Raw genomic sequence first — 22,910 nt, forward strand, 5'->3', positions numbered from 1 at the left:
TGAGGTGTCCAGTTTTATTTTTATTTAAAAGAATAAACGGGATTGCTTTTCTCACAAATCTCACAATCTTCATTTTTAACTAAAAATGATGTTATTGATCAATTCTAATCTGGTTTTGTATGAGGTCATAGCACAGAGTCAGCTCTTTTTAGGATAGCTAACAACCTTTTAGTAAAGACTGACTCTGCTAGCAGTGTTGCCTTAGTTTTGCTAGATCTTAGCATTTGATATGATTGATCATTTCATTTGAACGTTTAAGACAGTACGTGGGCATCCAAGGAACTGCTCTGAGCTGGTTTGCTTCTTATCTTCAAAATAGAACCTTTTCTGTTCAAATTGGAACTTTCCTCATCAATAGATTCTATCACATGTGGGGTCGCTCAAGGTTCCATTTTGGGACGAGTGCTATTTTCATTGAATATTTTTATATATATTTATATTTTGGTTCTATTTAAGAAATATAGCATTTCGAACCACTTTTATGCTGATGACACTCAGATGTATCTGCCTAAAGTCTGGAGATGTTAAATCACTCTTTGAGTGTCTAAAAGATGTAAAATGCTGGATGAATAATAACTTTCTCCAGTTAAATGAGAAAAAGACAGAATTCATTATATTTGGCTCTAGTAGCTGTGCAAATAATATAGCAACAAATCTATGTCCTCTGTCATCTAATCTGAATACATAAGAATCTGGGTTTTTATCTTTGGCACAGAGTTAAAGTTTGACAAACAAATCAATTCAGTTGTGAAGAATAGTTTATTTTAATTGCGAAATATCGCTAAATTCAAATCTGTCTTATCTTTCACTATCATTAATGCAAGGCTTTGTATCTGGGTGTAAGTCATCACTGTCACGTCTTCAGGGAGTTCAAAATGCTGCAGCAAGGTGCTGACAAACACAGGAAGATGGATTTCAAATATTGAAGATTCATCATATATAGATGTCATAGAGGTAAGGAAGACGGCTCATTAACCACTAAAAACTGTCAATCAAATGCAGTGTTTACCAGATGCTACGATTTTTCACATACATCTCTGCGACGTACATGTGCTATCTGGGAAGAGGGATCATATATCCCCTATTCTGGCCTCTTTACACCAGTTCATTTTAGAATAAAGTACAAGGTACTTTTGTATAGGCCTACTTCTAAAGCTCTGACTGACACCAAAACATATTTCTGAGCTTATAAATTTTAGTTGCTCACAGAGATCCCAATATCAGCTGCTCCTTAAAAATGATTGTGGTTCCTCAGTTGCTGCTTCTAAGTGCCGGGAGAGTTTACCAATGTCTATCAGATCGTCTACCTCAGTAGACTTATTTAAAACTTGTCTTAAGATGTTGTTTGATGAGGCCTTTGCTACTTTGTAAAAACCATTAGGTTTGTATTAAAAGTTTATTATTATTATATTATCTTTCTCTTGTTTAAATGGTATTATCTCTTTCCCCCTATCTTATTGTGTTTATTTTGTATGAGTTCTATCCTTGTATTTTGTGTTTTATCTACTCCCTTTGAAATTGTACAGCACGTTTAAACATCTTTGAGCCTACATTCAGTACGAGTAAAATACTTAAGCACTGTTAAAATAAGATACTTAAGACATTTGCTGAAGTTGTATTGGAATTAGTGGCATGTTATAACAACTGAAACTCTTTACAAAAGGGTAGAATCATTATTACAGGGAGAGTTTGGTTGTATTGTTCCCTTTTACTCATTTGCTAGAAAGTAATACCTTCAAAACTTCACACTCCTGTCCAGTGGGTGGCGGTAAAACACGCTTGTTTGCCAACCACCATTAAACCTCAGAGGAAGAAGATTAGTTTTCAGCATGTTTTCTGGTGTTGCGATGTATTGTGTTGTATTGACTTAATGTAAACTGTTAGAAATAGTAGAAAATACATTTTGAATTAGGTCAATAAATACTTAATATCCCATCCTCATAGACGGTATAAGGTTAGAAGCGAGCAGGAATATCTGGAGGAGTATCAACTGAACTGAGATCTGCTGCTGTGAAGATGGTGTTTGTTAAAGAGGAGAGTGAGGAGGACATGAGTGAACCAGAACCCTGGAGAATAAAACACGAGGAACAAGGAGGTTGGTGTCTATTCTTCATTCATCTTTAATGCTTGTTGTGATACGTTTAAGTATTGTTATTGCAACCCTGGCCAATGCTGTCCTCCAGACAATGTGTAATATAAAGCATATGAAAAAATATAGTGAATGTATCCATGTGGGCTTGTTCTGTACATTATTAGGAAAAAAAGGTTAAAATACAAACATTACATTCTAAACCTAAAAACAACTAATTACTGCCTTGTAAAGCAGAAAATAAATTAAAAATAATAATAAACAAAAACAAAAGCACAAAAGTTTTACTTTAATAATTACATTAATAGGCTATACCTACAATAGCGATTTTTACTGCTTTCAATAATATTACTTGTCTTACATGTATAATTTTAAAACTACAGAGTGTATTCACATGGTTGCCAGGTTGAGAAAAATGAGTAAACACTTAAGATATTTTCGTATTGCGAAAATGTGAAGCTCTGATTGGGGGATTATATCTCTTGAAAGCAACCCAGTTTTGTTCCTCTGTGGACCAGATTAAACATTGTCTAGACTATATTAGGACTGCAAACTAATGTAAAAAGTAGTTGACTAGAAGAGGCTGATCGACAAATTTTATTAGTTGGTTTGGTGCAGAAAAAACAACAACAACCTTTTTGTCCATGAGGGACAGATCATTAATGACAGTTCTTGTAATTACAGTACAGTTCAGTGTAAATAAGTACACCCCCTTTGAAACGCAACATTTTAAATAATGTCTCAATTAACACAAAAACAATTTCCAAAATGTTGACAAGACTAAGTTAATATAACATCTGTTTAACTTGTAACATGGAAGTAAGGTTAATAATAAAACTGTATAATTTAATAAAAAAATGTGTAATCTAAGTTATAGGGGTGTGTACAAATAGTTGAATATTCAAATATTCAACTTGTAATTAATATTCAAAAAATAAAAATACTCAAAATACTCAACATTTGAATTTTACTGTTACTTTGTTGGCCATAAATGCAGTGAATCCATGATAAATCCTAAGCATTAAAACTCGCAGTTATAACTAAATGCACCGGGTGGCGCTGTGGAACAAGTTTATTTCATTTGATCGTCACATAATATTGTCGTCTGCCTCGCAAATTTTGGAATTACTTGGATTAAAATGATCTTACAAAATGGAATTAATTTTGATCAAAGGAATGAAACCGGGTTATCATCATAATATCACCAACATATTGAGAAAGCACATGAAATCAAAACACACCATTGAATGAGGAAAGACAGCTGTCCATCACTGCATTCACGACAAGTAGGGGGCTTGAATGTTTTAGCTTTAGGAGATCGTCCTGAAGACGTTGTGAGATGGTAATCTGAAGGTAATGAAATTACTGGCATGCGACATTTTACAATATTTTGAAAAAATGCCCATCCCTACTAAGTTAAACCCAAATAAGGGTGATGCAAAAATGAGCACACCCCACAACAAAAACTACTACATCTAGTACTTTGTATGGCCTCCATGAGCAGATAACACAGCAATACTTAGGAGTTAAAGTAAAGTTAAAGTTCATATTCTATGCTTTCAAATGACATCTTTATGTTGATCAAGGGCGACGTTTTGAAAAATGTTATTCATTTTTTTGTAGCTAGATGTCACCTGCAGTTTAGAGAAACTACTCAGCAGTCATTAAGAGTTGCTCAAAATGGCCAGATGCATTAAAAAGCTTTAAAATGATAACTATTTCATTCCTGGGGATTGGTCACTTGTCTGTTGGCTACCAGTTTCTCTGTTGCTGGCTAAGCGCTCTATTTGCAGAGCAATGTAAACAACTTAATAATAAATGAGGTCATAATGCGGACATTATTTACATCTCATATCATCAGTAAACCATTGCTTTAGCAAGACAACGACTAAGAGTGGCTGTTATCAGCCCCACAGTGGTTCTTACACATTAATAGATTAGTCCACTTTTTAAATAAGATTTTCCTAATAATTTACTCACCCCCATGTCATCCAAGATGTTCATGTCATGTAATTATCACCTTGTACGTGCTTCCACTTTCCGTATTCTTCAAAAAGCTTACGCCGTATGTCCTACACCTTCCCTATTCTACTTACTGAATAAAACGGAACAGGTGCCGCGTTTGTTCTGTAAGTTGAATAAGGAAGGCGTAGGACATACAGCGTAAGCTTTTTGAAGAATACAGAACGCGTAAGCACGTAAAAGGTGATCATCCCTTTGAAGCTGCACTGAAACTGTAATTTTGACCTTCAACCGTTTGGGCTCCATTGAAGTCCACTATAAGAAGAATAATCCTGGAATGTTTTCATCAAAAACCTTAATTTCTTTTTTAACTGAAGAAAGAAGGACATGGACATCTTGGATGACATGGGGGTGAGTAAATCATCAGGAACATTTTATTTGAAAGTGAACTAATCCTTTAAGAACCATTCGGCACGATTTTGAAAAAGTTGCTAATGCTGCAGGCATTTATAGGGTTCCTGACTTTTCCACCTTCGGGCTGAATGGTTCTCATTGCATTACATTTCCATTCTGTGCCGATTTGGGCCAGCTGGTATGGTTACTGCCTCATTTTCCACTGTGGGGCTGATAACAGCCGCTCTTTGTAATGTAATACAAAAGCGTCAGTCGTTGCCTTTTACAATAAAAAATGTTACAGTAACAGTAATTAATTAATGTCAGGAGTGCACATCAGTCAAGCTGAATCTAACTGATATTTATATTGACATAAAAAGAGAACACATACCTATACAGTTGCACCTGCTTCCGTTTATTTACGATCACAAGAATGCACAAAACAACTCTATTGAGGATTTTAAGTCCAAAGGCTTACACATTTAGAAATATATTTATAACATACCCTATGTTTACGTCACTTTTCTGAGCATTTCTATTAATTTTCCTCTAAATTATGCGATGATTGCAGTCCAAGGATGTTTGAGCGATCTCTCGAACTGTTATCCTTTCAGCCAGAGCAACAGAGTGAGCTCATATTGTGAACTATTACACCCCTAATATATATAAGAAGCCTAGGAAGTTGCTGTTTGGATTTTAATGGGCAAATACTTAAAAGTCTATGGATGGATCAGTGATTAGCATTAGCAGTGTTTCTAGCATGTTGACATCGCCAAACTACAGGACTAGCATGATAATAGCATTTTTAGTCATTTTTGTTTAGGGATTCTTTTGTTGTCTTAAACTTTTCAAAAATGCAAAAGAAAAATTTAGTTTTTATTACATTGTTTTCATGTCAACGTATCCTAATTAGGGCCCAAGCCCTGAAAGGTGAAGGCCCTATTGTTTTCCTAAGGATTATTAGGGCCCAAGCCCTGAAAGGTGAAGGCCCTATTGCTTTCCTAAGGATTATTAGGGCCCAAGCCCTGAAAGGGCGAAGGCCAAAGCAACGCTCAACAGAAGGTCGGCAATTTAGGGTTGTTTGGAAAATGCATGCTCTGAAATTTGGTATAATCCTCCTAGGGAATTCATCCAAATAGTCAAAATGAAGTCAAGACATTGGGAATGTTAAATTGTGAGCAGATTTTTGATATCTCAAACGGTTTGGCCATGGTGTTGAAACAAATTTATGGCAAGAAAAGGGAAACGTACTGTTATAGCTTCTGAAAAAGCGAAACAGGAAGTGTGTTAACTTCTGCATATATTGATTATGATGAAACTTCAGATGTGTGTTCATTGTAGGAGGCCGATCACATGGATGTGTTTGTTAGTCAAAGTCATAGCACCACCAACTGGCAACAGGAAGTGTCACTTTAAAAATGCTTTGAAATCACCTTTTTATTTTTACCCAATTTACTTAAAACTTCATCAGAACAATGTTAAGACATGGCAGATGTAGACCCATGAAAGGATTCTTGATATCTTAAATACTGTTGCCATGGCAACACGTCAAACTTTTATAATATTATTGGGTGTTTTTGAAGCTCTTACCATGCTTCAAATTGCAAGAAACCTGACACATGTAAAAGTTGTTGGACAGTATACATGGGCAAAGCCTTAGAAATGGGCAGGGAGGAGGGGCTCTAGGGCTGGGCGATAAAACAATAACGATATGTATCGCGATATACACGTGATCGATATCAATAAAAAATATGTTCGATAAAACATTTGATATTTTTTATTCTTCTTGGTTGCACCATATCGTTGTCTCATGCTGGTATGCTGGATTCCTCTTCAGTAACCGGCGACTGATTAGCAGAAAATGAGTGCCGCGGAAATTGTAAATAAAAGAGGAAAAGTCAGCTCGCCAGTATGGCAGTTTTTGGATATTATAAGTCTGACCGTAGTCTGACCAATGTCGTCTGCAAATTATGCAAGACCGTCGTCCCCACCAAGACTTGTAATACCACAAACTTGATGTACCATCTTAGCCACGCTCACCCTTTGGAGCACAGCCGTATTCAACCAACTCCTAGCACTAAACTTGCACTAAATTCTCAGGTTTCTCTATGTTTATATTTAACACTTTGCACTATTTTATTATACTTTATTAAGCATTTCTTACATTTTCTTTCATTTTGCACCTTAAATGTTAAGAGATAATTGTTAAGAGTTCATTGTGACTTTAGACTTATGTTTACATTTTAATTATTTGAGTTTTCCATGGTTGTTGACATTTCTACCTTAATAACTGAGGGGATTATGATCAGAGGAAGGTTAAGTTTCAAATAAAAATGCTTAAATGTAATATATTTTCTCCTGGTCCTTATTTTAAATGGGTCATAAAAAATATCAATAATTATCGATATCAATCAATATGAAACACTGATATTGTGATACAGTTTTCAGCCATATCGCCCAGCCCTAGCGCCATCTTTTCACAAAAGTTGGGGGTGTTAGTCTTCCCTACAGTCACCAAACTCTGTACATATATTGTTCTCATCAACCTAACAACTTTCTAATTTACAGTCATTAGCTCTGACCAACAGGATGTCAGATATTTTAGTTTGAATTTAGATTTTTTTGAAAAATCAGGCTTTGAGTTTTTAACTACACCTCGTAGTGGATTCATGCAACTGGCATCAAACCCAGTCAACATGAAATAAAGACACTGAAGATACTAAATTGCAAACAATTGTAGGATATCTCGAGTGGTGTTGCCATGGCAAGGGATGAAAGTAGCGAAGAGTCTCATATGTAAAATCATTGTTTGATTTAAATTAAATTAAGATTGTATGTTGTCCGCATTGCACAGGTTTCCTTAAGCCACTGGGGTGGTGGTGGCTCTGAGGCTTGGGCCTGTCATCGCTGCTTGCAGCTATATTTACCATTTATTTTCACTTGTCCCAACTGATTTTCATCATTTTAATGTTTTCATTTTAGGCCTGATTGAAGTGAAAGAGGAAAGAGAAGATCTGAATGAAGTGGAGGAGAAATATCAGCTTCAGAAAGCTCACGATGACACCGCTGAAGAAAAACCATTGAGTTGCTCCAAAACTGAAAACAGTTGCTCACAAAGCAGCATTCAAATAACAGAAGTCACAAGACCTTTCACCTGCTCTCAGTGTGGAAAGAGTTTTAAACATAAAAGAAGCCTTAAGAATCACATGATAATTCATACAGAAAAAAACCCTTTCACCTGCTCCCAGTGTGGAAACACTTTCACACGCAAGGACAGCCTTAAGAATCACATGTTAATTCATACTGGAAAAAGGCCTTTTACCTGCTCCCAGTGTGGAAACACTTTCACACGTAAGGACAGCCTTAAGAATCACATGTTAATGCATACTGGAAAACAGCCTTTCACCTGCTCTAAGTGTGGAAAATCTTTTTCACGTAAAGGAGTCTTTAGGAATCACATGAGATTGCATACTGGAATAAAGCCTTTCACCTGCTCTCAGTGTGGAAACTCTTTCAGATATAAAGAAAACCTTAAGACTCACATGTCAATTCATACTGGAAAAAAGCCTTTTGCCTGCTCTCAGTGTGGAAACACTTTCACACGCAAAGAAAGCCTTATGAATCACATGTCAATTCATACTGGAAAAAAGCCTTTCAGCTGCTCTCATTGTGGAATCTCTTTTGCACGTAAAGGAATCCTTAAGAATCACATGAAAATTCACACTGGATTAAAGCCTTTTACCTGCTCTCAGTGTGGAAAGTGTTTTACACAAAAAAAACACCTTAATGAGCATGTGCGAATTCACACTTCAGAAAAGCCTTTCAGCTGCCCTCAGTGTGGAAAAACTTTCACACGTAAAGGAAGCCTGAAGAATCACATGTTAACTCATGCTGGAATAAGGCCTTTCAGCTGCTCTCAGTGTGGAAAGAGTTTTACACAGAAAAAACATCTGAATCATCATTTGCTAATTCACACTTCAATAGAGTCTTTGACCTGCTCTCAGTGTGGAAAAACTTTCACATGTAAAGGAAGCCTTAAGAGTCACATGTTAATTCACACTGGAATAAAACCCATTGTCTGCTCCCAGTGTGGCAAGGGTTTTACACAGAAATCACACCTTAAGGATCATTTGCTAATTCACGCTTCAGAAAAGCCTTTTACCTGCTCTCAGTGTGGAAACTCCTTCACACGGAAAGGAAGCCTTAAGAGTCACATGTTAATTCATGCTGGAGTAAAGCCTTTCAGTTGCTCTCAGTGTGGAAAGAGTTTTAGATGTAAATCACACCTTAAGAATCATTTGGTAAAACACACTTTAGAAAAGCCTTTCAGCTGCTCTCAGTGTGGAAACACTTTCACACAGAAAAAAAGCCTTGAGAATCACTTGTTAATTCATGCTGGAGTAAAGCCTTATACCTGCTCTCAATGTGGAAAGAGTTTTAGATGTATAGCACACCTTAATGTTCATTTGGTATCTCACACTTTAGAAAAGCCTTTCACCTGCTCTCAGTGTGGAAAAACTTTCACGCGTAAAGAAAGCCTTAAGAATCACATGTTAATTCATGCTGGAAAAAAGTCTTTCAGCTGCTCTCACTGTGGAAAGAGTTTCAACGGTAAACAAGGATTTAATAGTCACATGAGAATTCACACTGAAGAGATGCGTTACACATGTCATCTGTGTGAGAAGAGATTTAAATGGAACACGAGTCTCAGAGCTCATCTTCGCCATTCTCACCCTGCAGTAATGCAGTTTAAAGGAGCAGTAAGCGATTTCGGAGGAACACTGTTGAAAGTGGATCAGACCGAGCAGCACAACACACTTGTAGCCAATCAGCAGTAGGGGGCGTGTCCACTCATGATGGGGGAGGACAGAGAAGGTTTGATCCATTCGACCATAAGTGGACTGCAAATGGACTTCACAGGGTATTTTGCAATCTTAGGTGTGATTTCAATCGGTAGGGAGCGAACGTTCAGTTCGAAGGGCACTGGGAATGGCATAGGGAATGAGAGAACATCAATATATCACTTCACAGAAAATAAACTGCGCTTTGTCACCAGTCAGAACAAACGATGGAAAAGAGCCGTTGAAAGAGTTTTTAAACAGCTCTGGAATTTATGAATGCATTTTAAGTATTCATAATTTGCTTTTATACAAACTAAAGTAATTATGAACTATGATGACAATTATATTTGCACATTCTATTGTATGAATAGGCATGATAAAATAAAAGGGTTGAGAAGCAGCTGAGACTCTTGTCATTTTTTATTTTACTTTATTTACCTCAGAAGTGTTTACTATGCAGCTGCTCGTGGAAAAGAATCACATGAGATGAGACCATAGACTATAAAAAAAAAAGAAAAGATGAATGATGCACCTTTACTCTCGTCCATTGTAGTAAGTAAAGCCGCCAATGTCCCAATATGGCACTGAACAAATCATGATGAAATGCAGAAAATAAGGTTAAAGCTCCAGTCTCCTCCCAAAGATCCAGAAAAAAAGTCTGTTGGTGCTTCAGTGACTACTTCGCTCAGAGAAGCTGTCAATCATGACGTCAAAACCCGTATTTTTACACTGTTAGCCCGGATAAGTTGAATTTACTTAAAAAATTTGAGGAAACTGGTTGCCCTAAAAAAATTAAGTAATGATTAAGTAATGTGAACTTAATAATTCGAGTTCATTTAACTTAAAATGTTTTGTAATATTAATTACTTTGTAGTTATTACAACTAGTATATTTAAGTTCAGTGTACTAAGCAAGTTAACTTGCCACCAATCAAAATTCATCCATGCCTCCCATCATGCATTGCTGCATGAATAAATTATGAGCTGAATTATCTTAGTAATTTTCTTTATTCTCACTATCTAAATTTTGCTGTTTTTCTGTGACTTTTTAGTAGCTTGTTTTCTAATGTTCAGAGTTGATCTGTTTATCAGAATATGTTGCTTGTCACCGTCATTGAGATTCACAGGCTGATTCTTGATGTCTGTTTGTGCCTAAATTATATATACTTATATATTTTTTTGTGATAAGGACAATTTAAAAAAAAAAAATTGTATTGTAGAAGTTGATCCTCCGCTGTAGAATCACAGTGCTGTTGTAATCAATAATGTAATCTAAATGAGTTCAGTGATTCAGATCAAATAATGATTATGTGAAAACATAACCAACATGATCTGATCATCTTTTAACTTTGCTTGTCTGGTTGGTTTTAATGCAGTTAAAACTGCCCAAACAAAATCTAATATTAAGAAGTCAAGGGTCAAGAGCTCAACTAAAACAAACCCTGACCCTCGATGATGGTAACTTAAAAATTGTGATTTTCTCCTTTGGTGAAAAACTATAAAAAGGTAAATGTTAGGAAAAAATGTCTGTAGAACAGCCAAAACAAATGTTCCAACTGCTCATCAACAGCTCCTTGAATTCATACACACCACGACAAAATGGCGTCATTACCTGCCGCAAACCAGTGTGAAGGAGGCGTGGCCAGGAGAAAAACTTCATAATTTAAGTGCATTTAACTTACATTTATTAACACATTCAAATACACCCACAAATTAGTAGAATATACTTATATTTTATAAGTAATGCAACCAAACTTAAATATTTTAAGTATATTGTAATTATATTTTTAAGTAAATATAAAATCATTTATTTAAAGAACGAACACGTGAGCTAACATCAGCATGATAAAATGGCTTAAATTGACAGAAACCATCTTTGGAAAAAAAAAAAATTGACATGTAATTTGATTTAGTTTGTCTCACATCCCATTACATTACATGGAGTGGGCGGAGTTTATGACCTATACTGCATTCAGCTACCTGGGGGAAATCGAGGCGCTTTGACTTTTCAGGACTCGTGTGGCACGCTTGGATGAAACCCAGACTATGGATTAAGGACACATTGCAATTAATAGCTGCAATAGTCATACAGATATATAATAAACATAAGTTTTAATTATATTACATTAGATACATAATGTGCGTTTTGTATATGTATTTTATATACTTTAAATTTGAAAGTAAATTACAATATCTATTTATAAATATCAATTTGCGACACTGTTGTTGAATTTCTTTGATGATGTTAGCAGGTTGTTCCAAATGAGAGATTTTCTACTTAAACTGATATACCGTGCTCAGGGAGTAGGGAGGAGCACACTGTGTAGGGACCCTTTTGAATGGAACGCAGCTAGAGAGTGAGAAAGAGGGGGGAAAACTGTAGAAAGAGAGATATGCTGAGTGACATTACAAAAGAGAAAGGGTCAGAGGAATATCACTGGACAAAGAAGGTTTATGATCAGGCAACAGATTTAATTAATAGATGACGATGAGATTTCTATCCACAGCTCTTATTCTGATTTATTGCTCTTATTTAAACATACTTGTTAAGATTTTCTTTAGTTTTCATTCATTGTGTTTCTCATATGCAAGTGGTTAAACCAGATTGCTACATTGCTTTTGTCATAATGTAGGTCTCAGCAAACACAAACAGCAAACACGACTGTGGTTGGTTTAATCGGTTTTGGATGTGGCTATTACTGTGATACATTTTGTGTTACTCAGATTTTATTACCTGGTTTGAGAAGATTTTAAACATTGCTTTCCTAAAGAAATTGAAAGCAGCTTGTCTCTAGATTTGAAGCACCAACATAAATACTTGTTCATTTCAATAAGAATTATGATGATGCTCTGTAAAAAAAAAAAAGTTCCTGTCAATTAACAGTAACTTACTGGCGACAATTATCCAGTAGTTGCTGTATTCCGGTCAACAGTAAAACTGAATACAGCATTTTACTGTAATTTTTACCATGTCAAAGTACCGTATTACACCGTTGATGTTTAATAATACTGTATATTATATTTTACCATTTGAGCTAATTCGCTACAAAAGCTTACTTGGACGACATTGTGGTTGTCTTGAACAGACGAAGGCAGACAACGTGAGTACAAAACAAACAGTCTTTATTTGCAAGAATGCAGGAGACATGCCGAAGACGGGGACAGGTACAGGAAAGCAGGTAGTTAACAGGTAAGTAATCTTGGTGAGTCAGGTGAGAGAGCTTATAAAGGGTGACTTGATGATGCAGGTGTTTTGAACTTCGGTGATTGTGAACGAGTGGGTGGATCTGGTGTGGATGGCTGGTTGGATGTCACAACTGAATCTGTGACAGTGGTGTATTCGTCTAGCTGGAAAGAACATTTTGACACTTTCCACAAGTGTGAAATTGCCATGGCAACCGTTATGTATTTTGGGAAAGCAGGTTGAACTATGGTCTGATGATCGTCAACATGCATTCGAAGCTGCAAAAAGTTTATTGTGTTGCGCCCCAGTGTTATCTGCACCGGATTACTCATGTTCTTTTAAACTTAATGTTTATGCTAGTGCTACTGGAGTTGGAGAAGTTCTGATATTATGATATTCACAGTGTTGAGCATCCTGTAGCGTACTTCTCAAAAAAGTTCTTGAAACAACATTCGATATTGCTATCGAAAAAGAAGCCTTTGCCTTACAACATTTTGAAGTGTATGTGGGATCAAGGTTAAATCCTGTGCTTGTCTTTACTGATCACAATCCACTAGTATTCTGATCTCGTATGCGCAATGCAAATCAATGAATGCAAATCAATTAATTATTAAAGCAAGTATAATGTATTAGCAGATGCCTTATTTTCATTCTTTTAGTTTTGTCTAAAAATCAATTATATTGTGGGTGTGTTTTGTGGGTGGGGGTGTTAGGATATTCGTCATCTGTGTTTTCTGTGTGGAGTGTTGTTCTATATGTCTGTGCAGGAATTGGTTGCTGAAGAGAGACGTGATTGGCAGAACCTTCTGCTTCGTCTTAAATGGGCGGCACTTTTGTAAAATGGCAAGCTCACTCTGGCGTTGGCTTTCTGGCATGAAGAGCTCTGAATACCTTCTCCAGTCGACCGATTCCAAACCAACTATTGTTGTTGTTGTGAAGTGATTTAATTAAATTACTGCCTGTGCTTTAGGGGTGTCTTGCCATTTATTTTGACCTTTTTTGAGATTTGTTTATTTAGGGATTTGGGGAAGTTTATTGTATTTTTGTTTTTAATATTATGTACGTTTTATTTGTAAGTTATTTTGTTTGTTGTTTTGGCCTTGGGACACCCAGAAGCTATTGCTCCTTCATTTAATTATTTTTATTCCACTTCAATAAATAATTTGTGGATCTTTTTTTATATCTGTGGTGATCTGTCATCTGGGGTTGGTTTCCAATTTAACATCAAACACGTCAAGCCCTTTTTTCTTTTTTTTTCTTTTTTCTTTGTTTATTTTGAATGGGACATAACAAGGACAGTTTTGAGTGTCATTGTTTGTCCTGACCGCTGACAACCTGGCACAGATATGTCTGTTTTTGCTTTAAAGGAGATTTTAGCTTTGTATAACAGGCATAATTCCACAATATTTGTGTTTTATTGATGCCTCTAAAGCATTTGACTGTGTAAATCATGAAAAATTATTTTAAAAGTTACACAACAGAGGAGTTCCTAATCTCTTGTGAGAATTCTGGCTTTTTGGTATGCTCATTAGTTAATGTGTAAAATAGGGTAACTCTCTGTCTGCTCCATTCAACGTATGTAATTGAGTTAGACAGGGAAGCATTGTCCTTAAAGTATGTGATGAGGTTAAATACTTGTGACGTTATATAAATGATGACAGGGACATTTACAGACAGTGTTGTATGATGTATGTACAAGCTAACATGTTGATTCTTAAATTTATGTGCTCAGAATTTGAGAAGACTACACTTTTTAGAACATACTGTACCCATGTATACTGCCTATTTGTGGTGGCATTATAAGAGCTGCATGTAGAAACTCAATGTATATAATGATGGAATGAAGCTGCTGCTTAAGGTGCCACGAAGGAGCAGTGCAAGCCAAATGTTTGTCAGTGTTACGTGCCCACCTGCTCTGCTGCGCAATATCATGTACAGATCTTTGTGTATCAGACTTTGCTTATAGTATAATCTCAACACTGATGACCCCGACACTTAGTTCATTCAGAATATCAATAGCCATTTCTGGCTATTGATATTATCGTTTTCTTTAATTTGCATATTATGATGATGCCGATCTGTGTTTTAATGTGAGTACTGCTGATGATCGCTGATGGTAAGTATCTATTTATGCTACAGCTAGCTATTCAGAGGAGACCGATACAGGGTAGAACAGCTGCCATATCTTTGAAAAAATTTATTATAAACAACAGAATTCATTTAGTTCTATATTCAATTACTTATTGTTATTATTATTATTCTATTATTGTTAAAGGAAATGATAATAATCCTACAAACGCACTTGTTTTCATTGTGTTTACGCTGGAAGGCGCAGTCCCACAAATCGATCAAAAACATTATGTAAGGCGCTTCTCAAACGAAATGCTGCATCATGAAAGACTGTCCGTCCAGTCTTTCAGAGGCTTGTTGGTTAGCCCTTACGGAACAAAAATATGTGAATACTGCAAAATTTAATGCGATGTATTACATAATACATTTCCAAATATAGGAAACCAGATGCAATGATATTATGCTGGTCTGTGACCCCCTGTTTGCACAGCCACCCAAAATACGTTATGTAACTGCAACGCAGGGGCGTATTTAATGTATTTACTGCTAACAGTGATTTGTAAATTAATTGCCTAAATTATTACATTATTAGCTAACTGCATTCTCTGCATTGCATTCTCTGCAAAGCTGTTTTGAAACAATATGTATTGTAAAAAGCGCTATACAAATAAATGAATTTAATTGAATTTTTGACTTGGTTTTCTGCATTAAATTGTCCTCTGATCTTCATCAAAGTCATCAAAGATGAAACACAATGTGACCCACTACAACACAAACAATAATTTTCTTTATTGAACAGTCTTGTTTGTCTTGCAGTTAAACTGCCCACTCTAAACCTTTCACTTACTTTTTTCAAAACATTATATATTTTTTATTATATATTATTATATATTTTTGTATGTTATTATGTTAACTGTGTTTGTCTACTTGTGACTTTGATGAATATGATGTTGAGCAATTGATGATATGATCAATTATTGCAGAGGATTTTCTCAAATTTTTCAATTTTCTTGCCACTACCGAGCCAGCACAGCTATGTGGGGCCCAGATGAGTGTCACCTGGGCTGTCTAACTGGGGCCCAGACAGTTTCCATGGAGGCCCCACATGGGTTAGCCCAGATGAAATGAACACTGCTCAGTGTGCACACTACAGGCTGTTAAATGTAACACAGAAACATGCTAGAGTTAATGAGATAATTATGTGATAACGAGCAGAATCACAGAAGAACAGAGGAACAACAAGAACTACAACTTCAGCCACAGCCTTTGATGTAATCAACTAAAGATAAAAGACATTAAATCTCTGAAGATCTGATTAAACATCTCCACAAACAGCATTACCAGCTTGACTTATTACTAACCAGATTGACTTTATTTCTGACATACATCTACAAAAGTTGTTATTGAGGTTTAGATGTTTATGATTGGTTGACAATAAGTTTGGTTTGATGCCACCGTGATCGAGGTCAGTGCTTACTTCAGTTAGGCAGTTTGACTCTTGACTGTTTTAGTGTTTCTCTGGCTGTTCTTACTCTGACAAAAGTGACTTGAACGCACCTGCCGCTGTAAACACAACTTCCCACCTCATAAATACGAACTTCCCAGGAGGACTTGAATGCTCCAAGAGTATAGTTCCTAAAATCACATCTTTTCATTTTTCGTCGGTCTTAGTACACTTAGTACATGTAACTACAGAAGATCAAGTTAAAAATAGGAAAAATATCAAAACTGTTTGGTCATTTTTGAGATGCTAACAGTCTAATCAGATTCAATGAACTATGCTAAGCTATGAGTCATTCTATGAAACGGGTGCCATTTGGGTCTGCAACATTTGATCAGATGCATAAAGCACAAAAAAATGTCCCAAAGTCTGTTTCCAAAGCTTAAAGTTATTAATTCAAGTGTTCTTTTTAACATGATATATGATCAAATGTTTTTTTTTTAAGATTAGCATACTATTTTTAATAATTTTTCATGGTTACATAGCCAATTTCACATGTCCGTGTTAACCAACATGACATTTGCATCTAAAATATCACCAAGTTATATATTTTTTTCAAACATATACTATTTTCAGGATTATATGTGTGTCCCTGTTTACACAAGATATATTTATTCACAATAAACCTTATTTTTTTGTAAATATTTTATGATTTGTGTGCGTCCCTCAGTTTGACTTACCACCCTGTCACGCTAACTTGTTTTATCTATAAATAATGCACTGTTCCTTTAAATAACATCACAAAGCCTAAGTGACATAATTTGAGACATTATAGCCACCAAGAACAAAAGCAGGCAACTATGTACATTTTTTTTTTACATTGTTTATTTGTTGCTTTTTCATGTTAGGCAGGGTCCGTCAAAATAGATAGGTGAAAGTGTTTTTTATTATTTTTTTTTACATTATTAATACAAAGAAAATTAAATTTCAGATTGAATGCATGTATGCTAGTTGAGAAACTTGACCACATGGGAGATTTGCGGACATTTTGGGATGAAATTTTACTTTTTTAATTTTACTTTTGTTGAATCTGATCAGCATCTTAATAACCCTGTAAATCTCTTTTCTTCCCCTTTCTCTGAACACACAGGGAAAACATGTCATCAAAACATGTCTGCTGTCATGTCAGGTTTGTATCTTATTTAAGCTACATCCATAGGCTTAAATTTCATCTAATGGTTGGAGGGACAACAAACATAAAATTTCAAGAGCAATTTCTGTAAGGGAACACAAATAATACAGCCAAAATTACTTATCTCTGTCATTTTATCTGGCCAGCAACACAAAGCGATAGTTTCTTAAATATGAGTTAGGTTCATAGGTTCACCACACAGTCATATAAATATTCAATTATCTTGCTTCCTCCGCATAGTATTTTAGGTTTAAAATCAAACAGGTAATTAATACTAATTGCCAGAACCAATTTACTGGTATTTTTGAAAAGGTCCTGTTCACACATGATCTCATACTGGAAATTTACCAATGAGGACTGTATGTGTAAAAGGGGCTAATGTCTTATTCTAAACCCAGAATGCAGCATGTTCTGATGAAACTTCAGCCAGTGGATCAGACTAGAAGCAGAACACAGTGGAGTTACATGAAAAGAATCATCTACTGAATCAAGATCAAGAGGCTTGTACGAGTGTGGCAAAGGAAAATCAGCTGGATTTAGTGGAATCACAAACATAATAAACAAAGAGAGAAAAAGACTCAAAAACTAAATGTTTTGCTCCACTGAGATCAAACTCTCATAAACCCTAGCTAAACAGGGAGTACAGTGTCACTTCCATGCTGCATCTGGGTGTTGACACTATGGCGAGCGGCATCAGCATGACAATGTCTGAGGCTTCATTTACACTGCACACGTCTGTGGCGCATTACGGCTGTGACGTTGCTACCGGAGCTGATCCGCGGCCACTCTAGTCAATGCTTGTGTTTACACCAGCCGCGCCGTGGTGCGTTTTAGAAGCATCCCAGAAGTGGCCTGCCATGCTGTTTCGTTAAAGATAGGCGCCTCGCCTATCTTTGAGAGACGCCGCATCCAAGACGCGCAGCTCAAATACAAAATAAACTCAAAATAATCACCCCGTGTAAACTCCCACTCATATTTCACATCACTAGGAGGCCAGAAACTGACGACAACAGATGTGAAAAATTTGAAATTTCTTTGTTCTTGTTGTCCATAACTGAACTTTTAAGTGCACTAACTTTGCCTGTAGGCTACAACAAAAAAAAGAATGGCATAGCAATAAACACAATCAAACCGGACAAAATATAACCATTTAGCCATTAAAAAAAAAAAAAAAAAAAAAACGGAAAAAACATCAGACAGGCAAATCTCGCGGTCTTGTGAATCCAACCGCTTTGCTTCTGAAATGCTTCTGGTGTGAGTTGACACCACGGCGAGGACGAAGCAAAACCTTGCCGGAGCCGAAACGCGCCGCAGACACTTGCAGTGTAAACGAGGCTTGAGGCTCGTGTTACTTCATGCCAATATTCATGGCAGATGACAGTCTATGATGACACAAGTGGAGCACCTGTGAGTATAAAAGGATGCCTGCAATACACGTCATTAGCTTTTTGGTCTTCAGGAGCTGTTTTGTTTCATATTGGTTAAACACCAAGACATAGCATTTAAGTTCCACTACGAAAAAGAACATCAACAACCATTGTTGCCTCAGAAAGAGAATGAGAAATTGCATCATGATGCCATATCTCAGACTTGCCTGCTTGTCTTCTTCAGACAAAAGTGTTGATGCTGTGTATTGGAGGTACCCTTTTTTACTCATGGGTGCTCCATTTGTGATGACATGGACTGTCATCTGCCAATAAATATTGGTGTGAAGTTACATGTGTCTCAGACACTGGTCACACTGATGCTGTTCCCCATAGTGTCAACACCAAGACACAGCGTCTCGTTCCCCTTCTCAGGGAACCATGGTTGCATACACAACCTGATACGATTTGGTGTCATATCTTTTATATGGCATATCTTCCTGTTTATACTGTTATGAAAATGAAATATATATTCATTGTTTGCTCTGTTGTCCATTTTAAATTTAATGGATTTCTGAAAAAAAAAAAAACTTTTCCATTTATACTATCCAGTGGTGTAAAGTATTTGAGTACATGTAATAAGTTACTATGCTTAAGTAGCTTTTTTGTGTAGGTACTTACTTTGACTAAGTATCAATGATATATAGCAACTTTTACTCTCTACTTGACAACATTTTTTTAATAAGTATATGTACTCTTTACTAAAGTACATTTGTAATGAGTAATGCAATATCTCATTACATTTTGCATGGTACCTAACTTTTTTCAGCAGCAGTTTATTTCTGCTACAAAAGAAGAGATATTGCCATCTACATGGCATTGAAGATACTATATATTTGTGAATCACAGGTGTTTCATATGACATAAGCACATGGCAGCAGTGGGTGATGAGGCTAAAAACCAGTCAATGTCCATTGCAAGTAGGCTTTGACTATTTATTATTACTCAACAGTATTTTATTTATCCATTATACTGAAGAAATCTTTTTGAAGGATAATGGTTTACTTATGCCCTTTTGAGCACTTAACTGAGGCTTGAGCATTTGTAGACATTTAAGAGGCTGTTGTGTTGACTTTGATGTATTGCAATATTGAGGTGTTCAGTTTTATTTTGATTTAAAAGAATAAACGGGATTGCTTTTCTCACAAATCTCACAATCTTCATTTTTAACAAAAAATTATGCTATTGATCAATTCTAATCTGGTTTTGAATGAGGTCATAGCACAGAGTCAGCTCTTCTTAGGATAGCTAACAACCTTTAAGTAAAGACTGACTCTGGTAGCAGTGTTGTCTTAGTTTTGCTAGATCTTAGCATTTGATATGATTGATCATTTCATTTTATTTGAACATTTAAGACAGTATGTGGGCATCCAAGGAACTGCTCTGAGCTGGTTTGCCCAGGGGCGGATCTACCGGGGTGGCATGGGGTGGCAACTGCCACCCTAAGAAAAAGCTTTGCCACCCCATCTGCCACCCCAAAATTATCAGAGAATAAAATATAAATGTTAGGAGTGTTTCAAATACTACTGCTTTTCAGCAGTGGCGCTTAAATGTGATGACATAAAAAAGACAGCGTATTGCAAAATAATGGCAAGAAAACACGTCTTTCGATAAGTTGCATGATGGTTGCACGCGCACGCAGCGCACCCCGTGTAGTCCGCTTCATTAACAAATGACTCTTATGAACCGGTTCTCTGGGAGTCTAAACACAGCGCAGCCAAGTTCACTTACAAATTGTTTTCCATTTGTTCGTGAATCGGAAAATTACTGCTTCTCAGCTAACTATGAAGTCCTCGAATTTTCATAATTTTTTGCGAGCTGATTCACCGACCGCCCGCTCCACTTTCATCATGGATAAAGGTCTTTTTGCCATCCGACGAAACGGTAACATGAAATCAACAAGAAGATCCCGATCACAGAAACTAGTTAGGTAAGAATCTAAATGTATTTTAGCTTTTCTCGATTGCTAACACATTATAAGTGATTAAGTTGGCCCAGTTTCCCAAACCATTCGTTCAGTTCTCAAAACAAAGACACATTTCTCAAAAAGTTTAACAATGACTACATGAGGTAGCAAAACTGATGACACACACCAGTCAAAATCTGAGAGAGAGCTGAATGAAATATTTACAGGGGTTTTAAACTTACACAGTACTTTAGATGAGGGAAATTTCACTATGTACAGTAAACTGTAGCACGCTGTACACCCTCAAACTAGTGATTGTCAACTTTCTCTGTAGCCATTTGTTATACTGTATTTTGCAGAACTGAGAAAATGACTGTCTTGTGTCAGAAGACCAATACACTGCTATAGTACCTTATATACTGTAATAAAATTTGGCCAAATGTGCAGAGGATGCTGAATTTAGTTTTACTGTAATTGACAGGATACTGTATTGTGGTGCATACCAAGTTCATACTTATCAACTGCCAGATCAATTTACAATAGTAAAATGAAAAAAAGAAAGAAAAAAAATCATTGCTGTATTTTACTGTATCTGTAAATTTATTTTTGTATAGTGTAGTAGACAGTGAGCTGCAAAATAATTCCTGAATCCCAGTAAGAGGTATTTTTGTTACAGTGTTATATGAATTGATCTCACTTGTTCACCTGGCAGTGCAGTAGTCTGTGTATTTGTTAAGTTTTGTGTGTCATCTGAGGCCAAAGTTTGATTTTGTCAGACAAGAATAAGTTTTTGACTAAAACATTTTATTTTGACCTGGAAGTTTGAGGTTTGTACAAGTTGGTGCATTTTGAGACTGTGTTTATATAGTTGTGAGAAAATGCTGAATTGTTTCATTTCAACTAGATCAAAAGTTTGAAAGACAAATTTTTGCTGGCATGTCATAAAGCCAACTTAAAATCTTGTTTAAAAACATAAATAGTTTGGTCAGTTAGGCCAGAATATAGATGTTCTGGGTGAATGCTAAAGTGTTGCTAGGTGGTTGCTAGGAGATTCTGGGTGGTTGCTAGGCTCTGTAATTGCTGGGGTGTTGCTAGAGTATGTAGTTGATAGGGTGTTTTGGGTGAACACACACCGACATTCCCACCTGTGTTAATAACAGAAACTCAAAAATTATTTGCAAAAAACAAGTTTTTATTGTTCTTTAACTTGCACTAAACATGTGATTTATGCCATCGAAGTAACCTGTGTAATATTAATAAAACTGCTCATCTCCTTTAGTGATACAAGCTCAGACTCATTTTAAATCTGTTGATGTTTTTCATATAGTGCCTTTACTTGGTGCCATGATGGATATTGAAATCTTATTTAATTTGGTAATGCAATGTTTGTGAACACAATTGTGTATGTCAGGCCATAAATCTCCAAAAACTATGCATGGGCGCTTGCTTTGGTGTTGCCACCCCTCATAGACCTCATGCCACCCCTATGCCACCCTAAAAATAATTTTCTAGATCCGCCCCTGGGTTTGCCTGTTATCTTCAAAATAGAACCTTTGCTGTTCAAATTGGAACTTTCCTTATCAATAGATTCTATCACATGTGGGGTCCCTCAAGGTTCCATTTTGGGACCAGTGAATATTTATATATATATTTATATTTTGGTTCTATTTTTGAGAAATATAGCATTTCATACCACTTTTATGCTGATGACACTCAGATGTATCTGCCTTAAGTCTGGAGATTGTAAATCACTCTTTGAGTGTCTAAAAGATATAAAATGCTGGATGAATAATAACTTTCTCCAGTTAAAAGAGAAAAAGACAGAATTCATTATATTTGGCCCTAGTAGCTGTGCCAATAATATAGCAACAAATCTAGGTCCTCTGTCATCCAATCTGAATACATATTTTAAGAATCTGGGTTTTATCTTTGAGTTAAAGTTTGACAGACAAATTAATTCAATTGTGAAGAATAGTTTCTTTTAATTGCAAAATATTGCTATACTCAAATCTGTCTTATCTTTCACTATCAATACTACAATGCTTTGTACCTGGGTGTAAGTCATCGCTGTCACGTCTTCAGGGAGTTCAAAATGCTGCAGCAAGGTGCTGACAAACACAAGAAGATGGATTTCAAATATTGAAGATTCATCATATAGATGTCATAGAGGTAAGGAAGACGGCTCATTAACCACTAAAAACGGTCAATCAAATGCAATGTTTACCAGATGCTACGGTCTTTCACAGACATCTCCGCGACGTACGTGTGCTAGCTGGGAAGAGGGATCATATATCCCCTATTCTGGCCTCTTTACACCAGTTCATTTTAGAATAAAGTACAAGGTACTTTTGTATACTTCTAAAGCTCTGCATGGACTGGCACCAAAACATATTTCTGAGCTTATAAATT

The 22,910-nt window shown here is 36.1% G+C and overlaps 1 protein-coding gene across 2 annotated transcripts in view; it reads left to right on the forward strand.

The window, feature by feature from the left end:
* The first annotated feature begins 442 nt into the window (after nt 1-442).
* LOC125279979 (gastrula zinc finger protein XlCGF57.1-like) overlaps nt 443-22,910 on the forward strand; it is a 34,655-nt gene continuing 12,187 nt past the window's right edge. Inside the window, exons 1-2 of one of the 2 annotated variants that reach the window (XM_048210228.1) lie at nt 1,774-2,095; nt 7,427-9,685. In XM_048210228.1, coding sequence (XP_048066185.1) covers nt 2,017-2,095; nt 7,427-9,282 — 1,935 coding nt within the window. In that variant the 5' untranslated portion in view covers nt 1,774-2,016 and the 3' untranslated portion in view covers nt 9,283-9,685. Of the gene's footprint in view, nt 2,096-7,426; nt 9,686-22,910 lie in introns of those variants that run through there. The other variant, XM_048210235.1, reaches the window with a different exon arrangement.

The sequence above is a fragment of the Megalobrama amblycephala genome, linkage group LG1 (assembly GCF_018812025.1).
Source record: "Megalobrama amblycephala isolate DHTTF-2021 linkage group LG1, ASM1881202v1, whole genome shotgun sequence".
Classification (NCBI taxonomy): Eukaryota; Metazoa; Chordata; class Actinopteri; order Cypriniformes; family Xenocyprididae; genus Megalobrama; species Megalobrama amblycephala.